This window comes from Spodoptera frugiperda, chromosome 10 (genome assembly GCF_023101765.2).
Source record: "Spodoptera frugiperda isolate SF20-4 chromosome 10, AGI-APGP_CSIRO_Sfru_2.0, whole genome shotgun sequence".
Classification (NCBI taxonomy): Eukaryota; Metazoa; Arthropoda; class Insecta; order Lepidoptera; family Noctuidae; genus Spodoptera; species Spodoptera frugiperda.
This window is the reverse complement of record NC_064221.1, coordinates 9,127,276-9,143,480: the sequence shown is the minus strand read 5'-3', so window position 1 is coordinate 9,143,480 and position 16,205 is coordinate 9,127,276. Positions and strand designations below refer to the sequence as shown.

At 35.7% G+C, this 16,205-nt stretch overlaps 4 protein-coding genes across 4 annotated transcripts; all 4 read right to left on the bottom strand.

The window, feature by feature from the left end:
- Positions 1 to 1,297: 1,297 nt before the first annotated feature.
- On the bottom strand, positions 1,298 to 2,548 carry LOC118277703 (serine/threonine-protein kinase PITSLRE-like). Its single transcript, XM_035596610.2, has one exon. It carries the CDS (start codon positions 2,546 to 2,548, stop codon positions 1,298 to 1,300), a length of 1,251 nt encoding a protein of 416 aa, XP_035452503.2.
- Positions 2,549 to 3,345: 797 nt separating this feature from the next.
- Positions 3,346 to 4,659, bottom strand: LOC118277260 (cyclin-dependent kinase 11B-like). The gene has a single exon (XM_035595981.2). It carries the CDS (start codon positions 4,657 to 4,659, stop codon positions 3,346 to 3,348), a length of 1,314 nt encoding a protein of 437 aa, XP_035451874.2.
- A 1,583-nt stretch (positions 4,660 to 6,242) lies between these two features.
- Positions 6,243 to 7,496, bottom strand: LOC118277709 (cyclin-dependent kinase 11B-like). Its single transcript, XM_050696580.1, has one exon. The coding sequence runs from the start codon at positions 7,494 to 7,496 to the stop codon at positions 6,243 to 6,245; it is 1,254 nt and encodes a 417-aa protein (XP_050552537.1).
- Positions 7,497 to 13,497: 6,001 nt separating this feature from the next.
- Positions 13,498 to 14,748, bottom strand: LOC118277696 (cyclin-dependent kinase 11B-like). The gene has a single exon (XM_035596602.2). The coding sequence runs from the start codon at positions 14,746 to 14,748 to the stop codon at positions 13,498 to 13,500; it is 1,251 nt and encodes a 416-aa protein (XP_035452495.2).
- Between the last annotated feature and the right edge of the window lie 1,457 nt (positions 14,749 to 16,205).

Genomic DNA, 16,205 nt, shown 5'->3' with positions numbered 1-16,205 from the left:
AGAATGACTCATCTAAAATACACGTATGTGTATGTATCTTAGCTTCTTCCAAATGCGTAGCCATATTTTTATGTCGATGATATTCAATCACCACCTTTTTTAAAAACTCGGTCCTTCCCACCATATCGACATATCTTTAAGTTCGGCTGCAAAAACACCACGCGAGGCACAGTCTGCTGGATTTTCCTTTGTCGGCACATGTGCCCAGTGATGAGCATCTAACGTCGTCAAAATCTCCGATACTCGGTTGGCAACAAAAGTTTTCCAACGGGATGGATGTCCATTTAACCATGCCAATACTACTTCACTGTCCGTCCAGACATGCCAATCACTTCTTGATATTCCCATCACTTCACCTACTTCCGCTATTAATTTACAAACCAAAACAGCTCCACAAAGTTCCAATCTTGGAATAGACACCTGTTTAATAGGTGCTACCTTAGTTTTGGATGTTATTAAAGAAGTATGAATATGACCCAAATTGTCTATAACTCTAAGATAGACCACAGCAGCATACGCTTGCTTCGAGGCATCTGAAAAGCCGTGTAACTCCGATTTTGTGTTATTCGAACTAATATGTAACCATCGAGGTATTTTCAGTTGAACCAGACCTGTTAAACTCTTCTGGTAAGTATCCCATTCTTGTTGTAGATTGTTTGGAACTTAATTGAAACTGAAACAAAACAATTCAGATTGTTTTGTTTCAGTTTCCAAAACAAATTATGTCCTTTTGTGTATATTACACTTTTTAAACGTTTATTGAAAAATCTCGTGAATATAAAAATTGGTCTTAAAATATTTAGTATTTTGTTTCTGATACATAATTATTGTTTTCAGTTATTATGATTATATAACAAAATAAAAATTTTATAAAAGCACCAATCTCGCGAGTTTTGCTTTCCCTAATAAAACATTTTCTAGTCACATAACATAAAGAAAGGAACAATTAAACAAAATGTATTTACTGTAAAGAACTATATTATTTTTGGTTAAATGTGTATAAATAACGCGTACATAATAATTAAATAAAAAACTATAATTATACTAATTTTACAATCACAAATATATTTACACACGTATACTTCAATAAAAAGGTATATTATACATTTAAAAACTACAACTTAAAATAAAATTCCTAATAATTGAAATATTCATAAAACGACTTACATCTAGTGATATTATAATTTTAACTAATAACTAATAATAAATGAAGGCTACTTAAAATTAAACTATTACTAAAATAAAACTAAAAACTATTTACAATTCTATCCAATGCGTCTAGCGAGAGCCGCAACCGCTAAGGGTGAGAGCCGCAATCCTCTTCCGGTTCAGTGGCGGAGTACTGGTCACTGTCCTCCGACTGCATCGCCATCGGGAACATGGCCGGCTCGATGGCCACCGGCTGCTCCTTGAAGAATGCGTGCTCTAAAGCAGCGGCTGCTGTCACTCTCCTTGCCGGGTTATAAGTCAATAACCCTTCCAATAAAGAGAAACCGCTTTCGGAAAGATCTTTTGCGTTTATCTTTTTGCGCAACCCACCCGGTGGATAGTCGTCCAAAATGATATTTTGTATCGATGGTAATGAGCTGAAGCCGGGCCAAGTTGCGTCTGAAGGCGTTCCCAAATCCACAAATATCCTGTTCAACTGATCTAAGTCAGACGTGCCAGGAAACAGTGGACACAAGTAAACCAATTCGTACAATATACACCCGATACTCCACATGTCAATGGGAGTGGAGTATTGTGGGCTGAGCAACAGCAGTTCAGGCGCACGGTACCAGCGCGTGCACACGCCGGGTGTATATTGTTGAAGAGGGAATCCATACTCTCGAGTCATTCCAAAGTCGGCTATTTTTAAAACACCGTCTTGGGTCAGTAGGATGTTGTGAGTCTTGAGATCTCTGTGTATGATGTGATTGGCATGAAGATACTGCACCGCCCTCAGCAGTTGAGACATCAGACATTTTACGTGTTCTGGGCCGAACAGCAAATGGTTTTGTCGCATCGTCTCCAAAAAACTTCTCAACTGGTGCGGTACGTACTCCATTACCACATACACATGATTTCTTTTAGAGCTCACTGCTATATCCCATCCTGCGACAATGTTGGGATGTTTTAGTTTAAGCAGAGTGTTTAATTCCCTCTCAGCAGCAATGGAGAATCCTTCTGTTTCATTTAGAGCTTTAAGCCGTTTCAGAGCAACTATATCATTTGTTGACTTGTCGCGAGCTCTATACACAACGCCGTATGCTCCTTCGTCAATTTTATTTAGACACTCAAACTCTCTAATGGACCGACTCTCCTTTAACGCAGTACGGAAGCAAGGTTCAGCATCAGTTGGTTGTTTTCGTTCTTCTTTAACCTTTTTCCACTTCTTGTCGTTGTAGCTCTTTTTCTCTCTCCGTATAAAATCTCTGTATCTATCGATTGCTGCTTGTTTCAGTCCACTTGTTTCTTTAGTTTTTTGGAGTGCAGCTTTAAGTTGCGAGCGTGATGCAGCACCTGCACTGTCTTGATTTGATATTACAATCTCGTTCACAGAATACATTGTTAGTTAGAAACTATTACGATCACTTTACTTCACAATGTGTATGTAGTCACTGGCGTCAGTCTAAACTGTAAGTGAACGCGTTCTTGAAGATCCTCCCTTATATAGGCCCTAAAAATTACCACGCATCCTGAGAGATAAGAAAGTACTGAATGGGTGTATTCTAGTAACACAATATGGTAGTTTACAAATATTTAAAATTAACACTTTTTGACAAAGCCAAAATTATTTTTCGATAACAAACTTTTGTTTAAAATTCTTTGTTAAAAGTAATGTTTTTTTTTTACTGCGAGTGGACACCCAGTAATAAAAATCTTCAACCCATTCTACGTGATATTTTTACTAGATGTGATTAGTAAAAGAAGATAAAAAAGATGCATGAAAGTTTATTGAAAAAAAACCTTGTGTGTAATGTATACCTTAAAATAATTTTTGAAGTACTACTCCTATGTTAGACAGGCGTGCTGTTATGTATGTATGGTATTTATTTCTGTATCCTTATTTAGTACAGTGAGAAACAATAATCACCGTAGAACATATTAATTGTATAACCTATATTACATTCACGATTTTTTTACACAAATCCTAGAATATCGGATAATGAGATGCATATAAATAATTACAACCAGCAACTTGAAAAGAAAAATCTCAAATTATTTTTATTGCAATATATTTATTTGAACTTATAATAAATGAACGCTGTCTAAAATTAAAGTAGTGCTAGTACAGACCTAAAATATATTTACAATTTTAAACATACAAAATTACAACGATCAAATTACAATATTATATTATTATCAATCTATTCTTTTATTAAGTACGTCGTTGTCCAATGCGCTTAAAGTAGTACTATAGTGAGAGCCGCGATCCTCTTCCAGTTCAGTGGCGGAATACTGACCGCTGTCCACCGACTCCATCGCTATCGGGAACCTGGCCGGCTCGATTGCCAGCGGCAGCTCTGTGAAGTATTCGTGGTCTAAGGCAGCGGCGGCTGTCAGTCTTCTTGCAGGATCATATGTCAATAATCCTTCCAGTAAAGACAAACCGCTTTCAGAAAGATCTTTGCAGCTTATCTTTTTGCGCAACCCGCCCGGTGGATAGTCGTCGAAAATGATGTTTCTCATCGCCGGTAACGCACTGTAGCCGGGCCAAATTGAGTCCGAAGGCGTACCCAAATCCATAAATATTCTATTCAACTGATCCAGTTCAGATGTTCCGGGAAACAGTGGCCACAAGTTTATTAGTTCGCCTAATATGCACCCGATACTCCACATGTCAATGGGAGTGGAGTATTGTGGGCTGAGCAACAGCAGTTCAGGCGCACGGTACCAGCGCGTGACCACGCCCGGAGTATATTGCTGAGGAGAACATTCATACTCTCGAGCCAATCCGAAATCTGCCACCTTTAGAACACCATTTTGGGCCAAAAGAATATTGTTAGTCTTGAGGTCTCTGTGTATGATGTTATTTTCATGAAGATGTTGTGTTGCAGTCAGAAGTTGGATCATAAGGCATTTGATATGTTCTGGGGAGAACATTAGATGATTTTGTCGCATCGTTTCTAAGAAAGTTCTCAGCTGGTGCGGCACGTACTCCATTACCACATATACGTGGTTTCTTCTCGAACCCACCGCTATCTCCCGCCCTGCGACAATGTTGGGATGTTGTATTTTCAGTAATGTTCGGAGTTCCCTCTGAGCTGCGATGGAAAATCCTTCTTTTTCGTTGAGAGCTTTGAGTCGCTTCAGAGCAACTATTTCGTCTGTTGACTTATCGCGAGCTCTATACACAACGCCGTATGCTCCTTCATCAATTTTATTGAGATATTGAAACTCTTTAACGTTTCGACTGTCCTTTAACGCTGGATGGAAGGGAGGTACTGCATCAGTAGATTGTGTTGGTTCTTCTTTATTCTTCTTCAATTTCTTGTCGTTGTAGATCTTCTTTTCTTTCCGCATATCGTCTTTGTATCTATCCATCAGTGTTTTTTTCAGACCACTCATCCATTGTTGGTTTTTACGAAGTAAAGCTTTAGGTGGCGTTTGGCTTAACGAGCGACCAGCATTGTCTTGAACTCCGTCTGATACTTCGATCACGTTCACAGAATTCATTGTCAGTTTTAAAGTATTACGATCACTTCACTTCACAATGTGTAGTCAACGTCTGCAGTCTAAACTGTATGTATGTATGCTGAAGATTCTTCATTATATAGGCCCTGCTAATCACTCTTTTGGTCATTACAGAGGGTAATAAACTAATGTTTCTTACAGAAGGTTTTAATGTGCTAATTAGTTAATTTCAAGAATGTCTAACGATCAAGTCAGGTGTAATTTAGAAAGTAATTTTTATTAAATACAGTCAAATTACGTATAATATAATACATGCGTATGCCGATGGCGCGATAAAATTTTTAGATATTTTGGTTTTCAATTCAAGGGTTGCCAAAAGTTTTGATCATTTTGGATGTTGAACCAAGTTATATACTGCGGGGGTGATTGGATTAAGCACAGCCCACGCTCGAAAAGTTTTCTCTAATCTCACCTTAATTTTTTTTCTACGATTCCAATGTATTTGATTTTATCTATACTTCCAAGGCCAACCGGTATAGGTCCTAAGACTTACCACGCATACATAGACACACATAGAAATAATAAACACTGAATGGGTATATTCATAGTAACACAATAGGGTAGTTCACAATAAATTAAAACAGATACTGTTTTGTCAATCTAAAACAATTAATCTATCTGGATCGCTGGCTTATCGCTGCACCCGAAACCTATTGTATTGTGTGCCGCAATAAGTAAGTAAATCGTGTGAAATTCATTGTATATTGTCAGTCAAAGTAATATTTTTACATGGTTGTTATATAATGTCGGTCGTTAGATAATGAGTTTAAATGAGTTTCATTTAAACTTTTGACTATTCTTTGTTTTGTTTCGTAACAAGAATTGTTTGTTTGCCAAAAGAATTTTGTTTCATGTACGTCAAAGTAGTTAGTAAACTACATAAAAGTTCATTTAAAAAAGTGACTTCTGCCCCCAACTTTGTCCGTGTGATATAAGTACGATAGCTTTTTCGATTTTTTTTTATTTCAGTTTCCAAAAAAGTATGTTCTTTTGTGTATATTAATTACTTTTGTGAATATAAAAATTGGTCTTAAAATATTTAGTCTTTGTTTCCGATACATAATTATTGTTTTCAGTTATTATGATTATATAACAAAATAAAAATCGTATAAAACCACCAATTTCGCGAGATTTGCATTCCCTAATAAAACCCACTTAAAACTGTGTTTTCCTTATTTAGATAAACATTTTCTAGTATCATAACATAAAGACAGGAACAATTAAACAAAATGTATTTACTGTAAAACAAAATAATTTATTTTTTGGTTAAATGTGTATAAATAACGCGTACATAATAATTGAATAAAAAACTATAATTATATTAATTTAACATTCACAAATATATTTACACACGTATACTTCACTAAAAAGGTATATTATACATTTAAAAACTACAACTTAAAAATAAAATTCTTAATTGAGATATTCATAAAACGACTTACATCTAGTGATATTATAATTTTAACTAATAATAAATGAAGGCTGCTTAAAATTAAACTATTACTAAAATAAAACTAAAAACTATTTACTATTCTATCCAATGCGTCTAGCGAGAGCCGCAACCGCTAATGGTGATAGCCGCAATCCTCTTCCGGTTCAGTGGCGGAGTACTGGTCACTGTCCTCCGACTGCATCGCCATCGGGAACATGGCCGGCTCGATGGCCACCGGCTGCTCCTTGAAGAATGCGTGCTCTAAAGCAGCGGCTGCTGTCACTCTTCTAGCCGGATTATACGTCAATAACCCTTCCAATAAAGATAAACCGCTTTCGGAAAGATCTTTGCAGTTTATCTTTTTGCGCAACCCGCCCGGTGGATACTCGTTCAGAATGATGTTTTGTACCGATGGTAACGAGCTGAAGCCGGGCCAAGTTGCGTCTGAAGGCGTTCCCAAATCCATAAATATCCGGTTCAATTGATCTAAGTCAGACGTACCAGGAAACAGTGGACACAAGTAAACCAATTCGTACAATATACACCCGATACTCCACATGTCAATGGGAGTGGAGTATTGTGGGCTGAGCAACAGCAGTTCAGGCGCACGGTACCAGCGCGTGCACACGCCGGGTGTATATTGTTGAAGAGGGAATCCATACTCTCGGGTCATACCAAAGTCGGCTAGTTTTAAAACACCGCCTTGGGTCAGTAGGATGTTGTGAGTCTTGAGATCTCTGTGTATGATGTGATTGGCATGAAGATACTGTACCGCCCTCAGCAGTTGCGACATCAGGCATTTTATGTGTTCTGGGCCGAATAGCAAATGATTTTGCCGCATCGTCTCCAAAAAACTTCTCAACTGGTGCGGTACGTACTCCATTACCACATACACATGATTTCTTTTAGAGCTCACTGCTATATCCCATCCTGCGACAATGTTGGGATGTTTCAGTTTAAGAAGTGTATTTAATTCCCTCTCAGCAGCAATGGATAATCCTTCTGTTTCGTTCAGAGATTTAAGTCGTTTCAAAGCAACTATTTCGTCTGTTGATTTATCGCGAGCTCTATAAACAACGCCGTATGCTCCCTCGTCAATTTTATTTAGACACTGAAACTCTCTAATGGACCGACTCTCCTTTAACACAGTACGGAAGCAAGGTTCAGCATCAGTTGGTTGTTTTCGTTCTTCTTTAACCTTTTTCCACTTCTTGTCGTTGTAGCTCTTCTTCTCTCTCCGTATAAAATCTCTGTATTCATCGATTGCTGCTTGTTTCAGTCCACTTGTTTCCTTGTGAGATTTCTGAAGTGCAGCTTTAAGTGGCGAGCGTGATGCAGCACCAGCACTGTCTTGATTTGATATTTCAATCTCGTTCACAGAATACATTATTAGTTTGAAACTTTCACGATCACTTTACTTCACAATGTGTAGGTAGTCACTGGCGTCAGTCTAAACTGTAAGTGAACGCGTTCTTGAAGATCCTCCCTTATATAGGCTCTAAAAATTACCACGCATCCTGAGAGATAAGAAAACACCGAATGGATGTATTCACAGTAACACAATAGGGTAGTTTACAAATATTTACAATAGATACTTTTTGACAATGCTAAAATTAATTTTCGATAACAAACTTTTGTCAATTTAAAATTCTTTGTTAAAAGTAATGTTTTTTTTTTACTGCGAGTGGACACCCAGTAATAAAAATCTTCAACCCATTCTACGTGATATTTTTACTAGATGTGATTAGTAAAAGAAGACAAATAGGTACGTCAGAAAAGGTTTGATCAGACATTCATTCAGTCATTGATGCATATTAGTTTATTGAAAAAAAAAAACGAGTTTACCTTCGTATGAAATAAAATTATATTTCAAGTAGGTTTTTCAAAAAGTGGTATTTTTTTAATGCTACCGACGAGCATGCATGAAAAGACTAATGAGTAACTACTCCTATGTTAGACAGGCGTGCTGTTATGTATGTATGTACACAATATGTAGTCAACGTCTGCAGTCTAAACTGTATGTATGCTGAAGATTCTTCATTATATAGGCCCTGCTAATCACTCTTTTGGTCATTACAGAGGGTAATAAACTAATGTTTCTTAATGAGGGTTTTAATGTGCTAATTAGTTAATTTCAAAAATGTCTAACGATCAAATCAGGTATGATTTAGGAAGTACTTATTATTACATATTGTTTTGTTGGTTAAGGTGAAATTAAGTGTAAGGCATAATATTATATGTATGACGATGGCGCGATAAAATATATAAATTTTTAGACATTTTGGTGTTCAAATCTGAGTTTTCAAATATTTAGATAATTTTGGATGTTAAACCAAGTTATATACTGCGGACGTGATTGGATTAGGCACAACACACGCTCGAATTTTTTTTCTAATCTCACCTTTTTTTCCGCGATTCCAATCTATTTGATTTGATCCATACTTCCAAGGCCAACCGGTATAGGTCCTAAGACTTACCACGCATACATAGACACACATAGAAATAATAAACACTGAATGGGTATATTCATAGTAACACAATAGGGTAGTTCTCAATAAATTAAAACAGTTACTTTATTGCCGAGCTACAACAATTAATTTTCTCGGAATTTTCAAGACTCCTTATCTGGATCGCTGGCTTATCGCTGCACCCGAAACCTATTGTATTGTGCGCAGCAATAAGTAAGAAATTCATGTGACCTTCATTGTATATTGTCAGTCAAAGTAATATTTTTACATGGTTGTTATATAATGTCGTTCGTTAGATAATGAGTTTAAATGAGTTTAATTTAAACTTTTGACTATTCGTTGTTTTGTTTGGTAACAAAAAATTGCTTGTTTGCCAAAAAAAAAAAATATGTTTCATTTTAGAAGAGAAGGTTATTACCTAGCTATAGTAAAGGTATGTACATCAAAGCAGATAGTTAACTACATAGAAGTTTATTTAAAAAAGTAACTTCTGCCTCCAACTTTGTCGGTGTGATATAAGTACAATGATTTTTGGCAGATTGTTTTGTTTCAATTTCCAAAACAAATTATGTCCTTTTGTATATATCTGTGGCTCTAGTGAAAAGGGATGTAAATCTAAAAATGCAACTTTACAGGAGACGCAAAAAACGCTCCGCGCGATGTTTCGGTATTTATAGCGCTCAAACTGCTGCCGAATTAAATACATGTGATGTGTTTTATAGGTAAACTTTTTATGCTCTTTGCTATTATGGAGTCATTTTTTATGTAAACTTAATAGTTTCCGAAATAGTGACTTATACCAACCACAAAATGAATGCCTTAAGGGTATAAAATAAGTTATACCCCTTTACATTTAAATCAAAAGTTTATTTACACAAGTGAAAAAGGATACGCATTTGGAATATTTTTTATGATAACTAAGTAATTCAATGGAATAATAAGTGATTAACTATCAGAAACACGTGTATTTGTTATAAACTTACCATCAACATGATTAAAATTTAAAAAATATGAAAAATAGTTACTTATTCCCTTTTTCACATTGATTACAGACAAGTTAAGGGGGACATAAAGACTTATATGAATCATTTTGTGTAACTTATATCTAATTTTGAACACACGTAAAACTAAAAAAATACTTTATAGTGTTTTTTTAACACAAGTAAAACTAATAAATTACTTTATAGCGACCAGCCATTCAAAAACTAAATATTACTTACTTTAAAAAAATACCCCTGGGAAACGCTGCAAAAACCTTTGGCGTATAAAGTGGATCGGAAAATTGGTCTACTTATACAACTAATACTGAGTCATTCCCGCTCGTCCACACCCTGTCACCTCATGTCTAGTCTAAGAGTTAATAAAGAAAATATGAAAATTACTTTAAAAGTACATACCTACTAATTCTAAAGTATTTTTTGCGTATTTTATACTAAATTTATAGCATAAAATGTTTCACATTTAAATTTTACACACTGAGTATTGTATCAATATGAATTTAAATACAATTAATATGTAAAAAGTTTTAAAAGATACAATCTCCTGGATATATATATTATTTATGATAAAAAATGTTAAATTAAAATGTGACATATTTTTATGTTATACATTTAGTAGGTATAAAATACGTAAAAAAATCTTTAGATTTATTAGATGAATGTATATTTAAACTAATTTTCATATTTTCTTGATTAACTCTTAGACTACACGTGAGATGACGGGGTGCGGACGACTAGGAACAATGCGTTCTATACGTCCACAGAGTATCTACTCTATGCGGACGACTGGGAATGTTGCGTTCTGTTCATCTGAACAGAACGCAACATTCCCAGTCGTCCGCAGTGGGGACGAGCGGGAAAGACGCCTAATACTTAGTGATAACAATCTATATATACTTATAATAAATCTTTAGAGAGATCAATTCTGTACATGAAATATATTTCCAAAATAACTATCAGCGGGTGATTAGTGATCGATACTGACGCCAAAAATGCAATCAGAAATTTTTTTGTCTGTCTGTCTGTCTGTCTGTATGTTCTTTATAGGAATAAAAACCACTCGACAGATTTCAACGAAACTTGGTACAATTGTTCTTCATACTTCTGGGCAGGTTATAGTATACTTTTCATCACGCTACGATCAATAGGAGCAGAGCAGTGAAGGGAAATGTTGGGAAAACAGGAGAACTTACTCTATTTTTTAAGCGTCCGTCGCGCGTGCAGCGTTAATGGTTAAAGCTACACAGAAATCATGTATGACGGAAATGTTCTCCTTAAAATTGTTTAAAAAATATTCCACGACAGCAAATGTCTATCTCTTACGGTTGACTCACAATAACACGTATAACTCCCGATAGCTTAGCAGTTCGGAGCTTTCTGATTATATTTGTCTACTCTTACGTTTATAACACTCTCATTCATTCATTCATTCATATATTATAATAAATCTGTAGAAGGGTCAATTTTGTACATGGAAAAAATTGAAAGAATAAATAACAGGGGGTGTTACTGGATCGATACCAAACCCAAATATGTGAATAATTTTTTTTGTCTGTCTGTCTGTATGTTCAGGCATCACGTGAAAACTAACGGTTCCATTTCGATGAAACTTGGTATAATTATACCTTACTATCCTGGGCATAAAATAGAATACTTTTTATCCTGGAAAAATACATAGAAAAAAAACTTTATTTTTCAGTTTTATTCTACAGAAAGCGAGCTCAACAGCAATAGAGGGATCTCCTTAATTATTATGGGTCTCGCCGTATTTGGGTCCAATAGATATTTATAACATGATATTGTCAGGGTTACTCAAAATGGAGAAATAAAACTTCCACGCGAAGACCGACATCCGCGCGGACGGAGTCGCGGGCGGAAGCTAGTAATAACATAAAATAGGTCCGCAAGGCAGCTTGGCGAGCTGTTGGGCAGTGGCGACCCCATGGACCTGACTCCCGGGAGAGGCCCTATTTTTCGACTCCGGTTAGTACCTGCGACTAACCGGAGAGGCCTCTCCTACCTCATTCTTGCCTTAACCGGCTGGTTTGAGAGGAAATTCGCAAGAGTGGAGTTGCCTTCAACTCCAACTCGGGGGAAGGATGTATCCCAGTAAGATGCTGGTAGGGGTCTTGACCATACTTCCGGGATTGCTCTAATAGCCGTGGGATGCCTCTCTTTCCTCAAGTAGCTCAACGTATGTTGCCCTCTTGTCGCTACATGCTAGCCGTTTTCGGGGGCCCAGTAATTGAGTTTGAGAGTCACCCCCTGCCTGTTTATCCGTATGTATCAATATTGGTCAGGGGCAGGGGCCTTAGTATCCCATAGTTAACCGGTTAACTATTCCACAGCCACCCACACCCATATCCCTATCATTTCTTTTTACCATATCTCACAATAGTTCTGCATCAACCGGGGATTGTCCTTTGGTGTATTTCCATAGTGCATACAGGGTTAATCGCCGGTTGATTTCCCATTACATTTAGATTAAAATTTTTCAACGGGCCTCCGCGAGTTGGCTTCGGCTCCTCGTATGCCTTCTAAAGGTCCGGGACCCTATGGTCCCGAAATAGGAAAAGAACAAACATAAAATAGTAACAATTAATAAACGGAATAACAAAAAAGCACCGAGTAATAAGTAAAATAACCTATGTCAACAAGTTACGACTCTTTACAGGAATAAACACTTATCATTCGTATTTAATTTTTTTATTGTAGGAAATATTATTAGAACAGAGACTAGAAACTCAGTGTAAAAGGGTACATGTTGACTAAAATCCATATAATTTTATTACAACATTGAAATAATCGACTAAAATAAGTGGAAAAGGATACAAATCACTCGCGTAATTATCGATTTTCAAAAATAATAATCAATAAACGGAAAAACAATAACAGCTTTGGTTTAGCAAAAAAAGCATCGAGTAAATCGAGTTGCAGCGCGCTCCCCACCCACCCGCACTGTACCCCGAATCGTCCATTCGAACTTTTTTCACGTAAAATGAAACATACTCGTAGGATATAAATACAGTTAAATCGATTTAAATTGATTAATTTCAATATTAAAAACGTGAAAACAGATGTCAACAGACTTGTTTTTGATTTTTCTGTTTTATGTAGGTGAAAAGAGATTTATGTCTAGTAAAACCATTATTCACTAAACATTTTTTAAAGAACAAGTACACTTAAGCCGTTTTACGCCAAATAAAACGAAACGCTGGAAATCTATAATTAGTTAAATTCCTACTCACAAAGTAAAGATGTCATAGTTCTGTATAAAGAAATTTGAACATACTTATACCCGAACTTTCCATTTTTTTTTGTTTGAGTTAAACCCTTTTGCACACAGTAACTTCTTTATTTTTAGAGATAGGTTAGATCCGTTTTCACCAATCGATAGAGCATTTTTTTCTGAACACTTTGGTGTACTTAACTCATTTTCGGCAAAATCGGACTTATACCCCTTTTCACTAGGGCCACAGATATTACACTTTGTAAAAGTTTATTGAATGTTTATAATATTTAGTGTTTTGTTTCTAATACATAATTATGGAAACAAGTTAAAGTCAGGAACAATTAAAAAAAGGGGGTACTGTAAGAAATTATTTTATTTTTTGGTTAAATGTGTATAAATAACGCGTACATAACAATTGAATAAAACAAACATAATTATACTAATTTAACAATCACAGATATATTTACACACGTATACTTCAATAAAAAGGTATATTATACATTTAAAAACTACAACATAAAACTAAAATTCTTAATTGACATATTCATAAAACGACTTACATCTAGTGATATTATAATTTTAACTAATAACTAATAATAAAGAAAGGCTGCTTAAAATTAAACTATTACTAAAATAAAACTAAAAACTATTTACAATTCTATCCAATGCGTCTAGCGAGAGCCGCAACCGCTAAGGGTGAGAGCCGCAATCCTCTTCCGGTTCAGTGGCGGAGTACTGGTCACTGTCCTCCGACTGCATCGCCATCGGGAACATGGCCGGCTCGATGGCCACCGGCTGCTCCTTGAAGAATGCGTGCTCTAAAGCAGCGGCTGCTGTCACTCTCCTTGCCGGATTATAAGTTAATAATCCTTCCAACAAAGAGAAACCGCTTTCGGAAAGATCTTTTGCGTTTATCTTTTTGCGCAACCCGCCCGGTGGATACTCGTTCAGAATAATGTTTTGTACCGATGGTAACGAGCTGAACCCGGGCCAAGTTGCGTCTGAAGGCGTTCCCAAATTTGTAAATATTCTGTTTAGTTGATCCAAGTCAGACGTGCCAGGAAACAGGGGACACAAGTAAACCAATTCGTACAATATACACCCGATACTCCACATGTCAATGGGAGTGGAGTATTGTGGGCTGAGCAACAGCAGTTCAGGCGCACGGTACCATCGCGTGCACACGCCCGGTGTATATTGTTGAAGAGGGAATCCATACTCTCGAGTCATGCCAAAGTCTGCTATTTTTAAAACACCGTCTTGGGTCAGTAGGATGTTGTGAGTCTTGAGATCTCTGTGTATGATGTGGTTGGCATGAAGATACTGTACCGCCCTCAGCAGTTGCGACATCAGGCATTTTATGTGTTCTGGGCCGAATAGCAAATGATTTTGCCGCATCGTCTCCAAAAAACTTCTCAACTGGTGCGGTACGTACTCCATTACCACATACACATGATTTCTTTTAGAGCTCACTGCTATATCCCATCCTGCGACAATGTTGGGATGTTTTAGTTTAAGCAGAGTGTTTAATTCCCTCTCAGCAGCAATGGACAATCCTTCTGTTTCGTTAAGCGCTTTAAGTCGTTTCAGAGCAACTATATCGTCTGTTGATTTATCGCGAGCTCTATACACAACGCCGTATGCTCCTTCGTCAATTTTATTTAGACACTCAAACTCTCTAATGGACCGACTCTCCTTTAATGCAGTACGGAAGCAAGGTTCAGCATCAGTTGGTTGTTTTCGTTCTTCTTTAACCTTTTTCCACTTCTTGTCGTTGTAGCTCTTTTTCTCTCTCCGTATAAAATCTCTGTATTTATCGATTGCTGCTTGTTTCAGACCACTTGTTTCTTTAGTTTTTTGAAGTGCAGCTTTAAGTGGCGAGCGTGATGCAGCACCAGCACTGTCTTGATTGGATATTTCAATCTCGTTCACTGAATACATTGTTAGTTTGAAACTATTACGATCACTTTACTTCACAATGTGTAGGTAGTCACTGGCGTCAGTCTAAACTGTAAGTGAACGCGTTCTTGAAGATCCTCCCTTATATAGGCTCTAAAATTACCACGCATCCTGAGAGATAAGAAAACACCGAATGGGTGTATTCACAGTAACACAATAGGGTTATTTACAAATATTTAAAATAGACACTTTTTGACAATGCTAAAATTAATTTTCGATAACAAACTTTTGGCAATTTAAAATCCTTTGTTAAAAGTAATGGTATTTTTACTGCGACTGGACACCTAGTACTAAAAATCTTCAACCCATCCTACGTGATATTTTTACTAGATGTGATTAGTAAAAGAAGACAAATAAGATGCATCAAAGTTTATTGAAAAAAAAAAAACGTGTTTACCTTCGTATGAAATAAAATCATTTTTGAAGTAGGTTTTTAAAAACGTGGTATTTTTTTAATGCTACCGACGTCCATGTATGAAAAGACTAATGAGTGACTACTCCCATGTTAGACAGGCGTGCTGTTATGTATGTATGGTATTTTTTTCTGTATCCTTATTTAGTACAGTGAGAAACAATAAATAAAGTATAATCACTGTAGAACATATTAATTGTATAACCTGTATTACATTCACGATTTTTTTACACAAATCCTAGAATATCGGATAATGCATATAAATAATTACAACCAGCAACTTTAAAAGAAAAATCTCAAATTATTATTATTACAATATATTTATTTGAACTTTTAATAAATGAACGCTGTCCAAAATTAAAGTATTGCTAATATAAACTTAAAAAATATTTACAATTTTTATAACGACGAACTTGCAATATTATAACATTATCAATTTTTAAAATAATTATTATTTTGTACGTAGTCTTTGTCTAATGATAAAAGTTCGGGTCACCAAACTGTATTGACTGTGGAACGACAAAAGCTGTACAGCATGGATGATTGCAATGAGTTCGTAATGATTACCACAAAAAGGCACTAAGTGAATGAAATCAACGTATTCTTCCCTTTTTTAAACACCTCTCATTATTAAAATTAAAAAATAAATTAAAGCTTTTATTTCAATCGTACATTCTAATAAACATAAAACACTAGTGTAAGGTAAGGTTTTTTTTTAATCTTTATATTTCTAACTGTCTGAAGTCTACCTTTTTAAAATTTCTCATTATGTCTTACAGTCCTAGTTAGATTTTAAATACTAAAATAATATTTACGTTATTAGAATTTGTAGAAGGAAACAATTAAACAACATAATTCAAATTATCATAGTATTTTTTTATTTCATACTACTTTCACATTTAAAAAGGTGATATATTAATACATTACAACAAGCATAGTTATATACTATATACACATACGTTACATAAAAGACATAATTATTATTATTATTATTTAAAATGTATTGTTTAGTAAATAAACAATACAT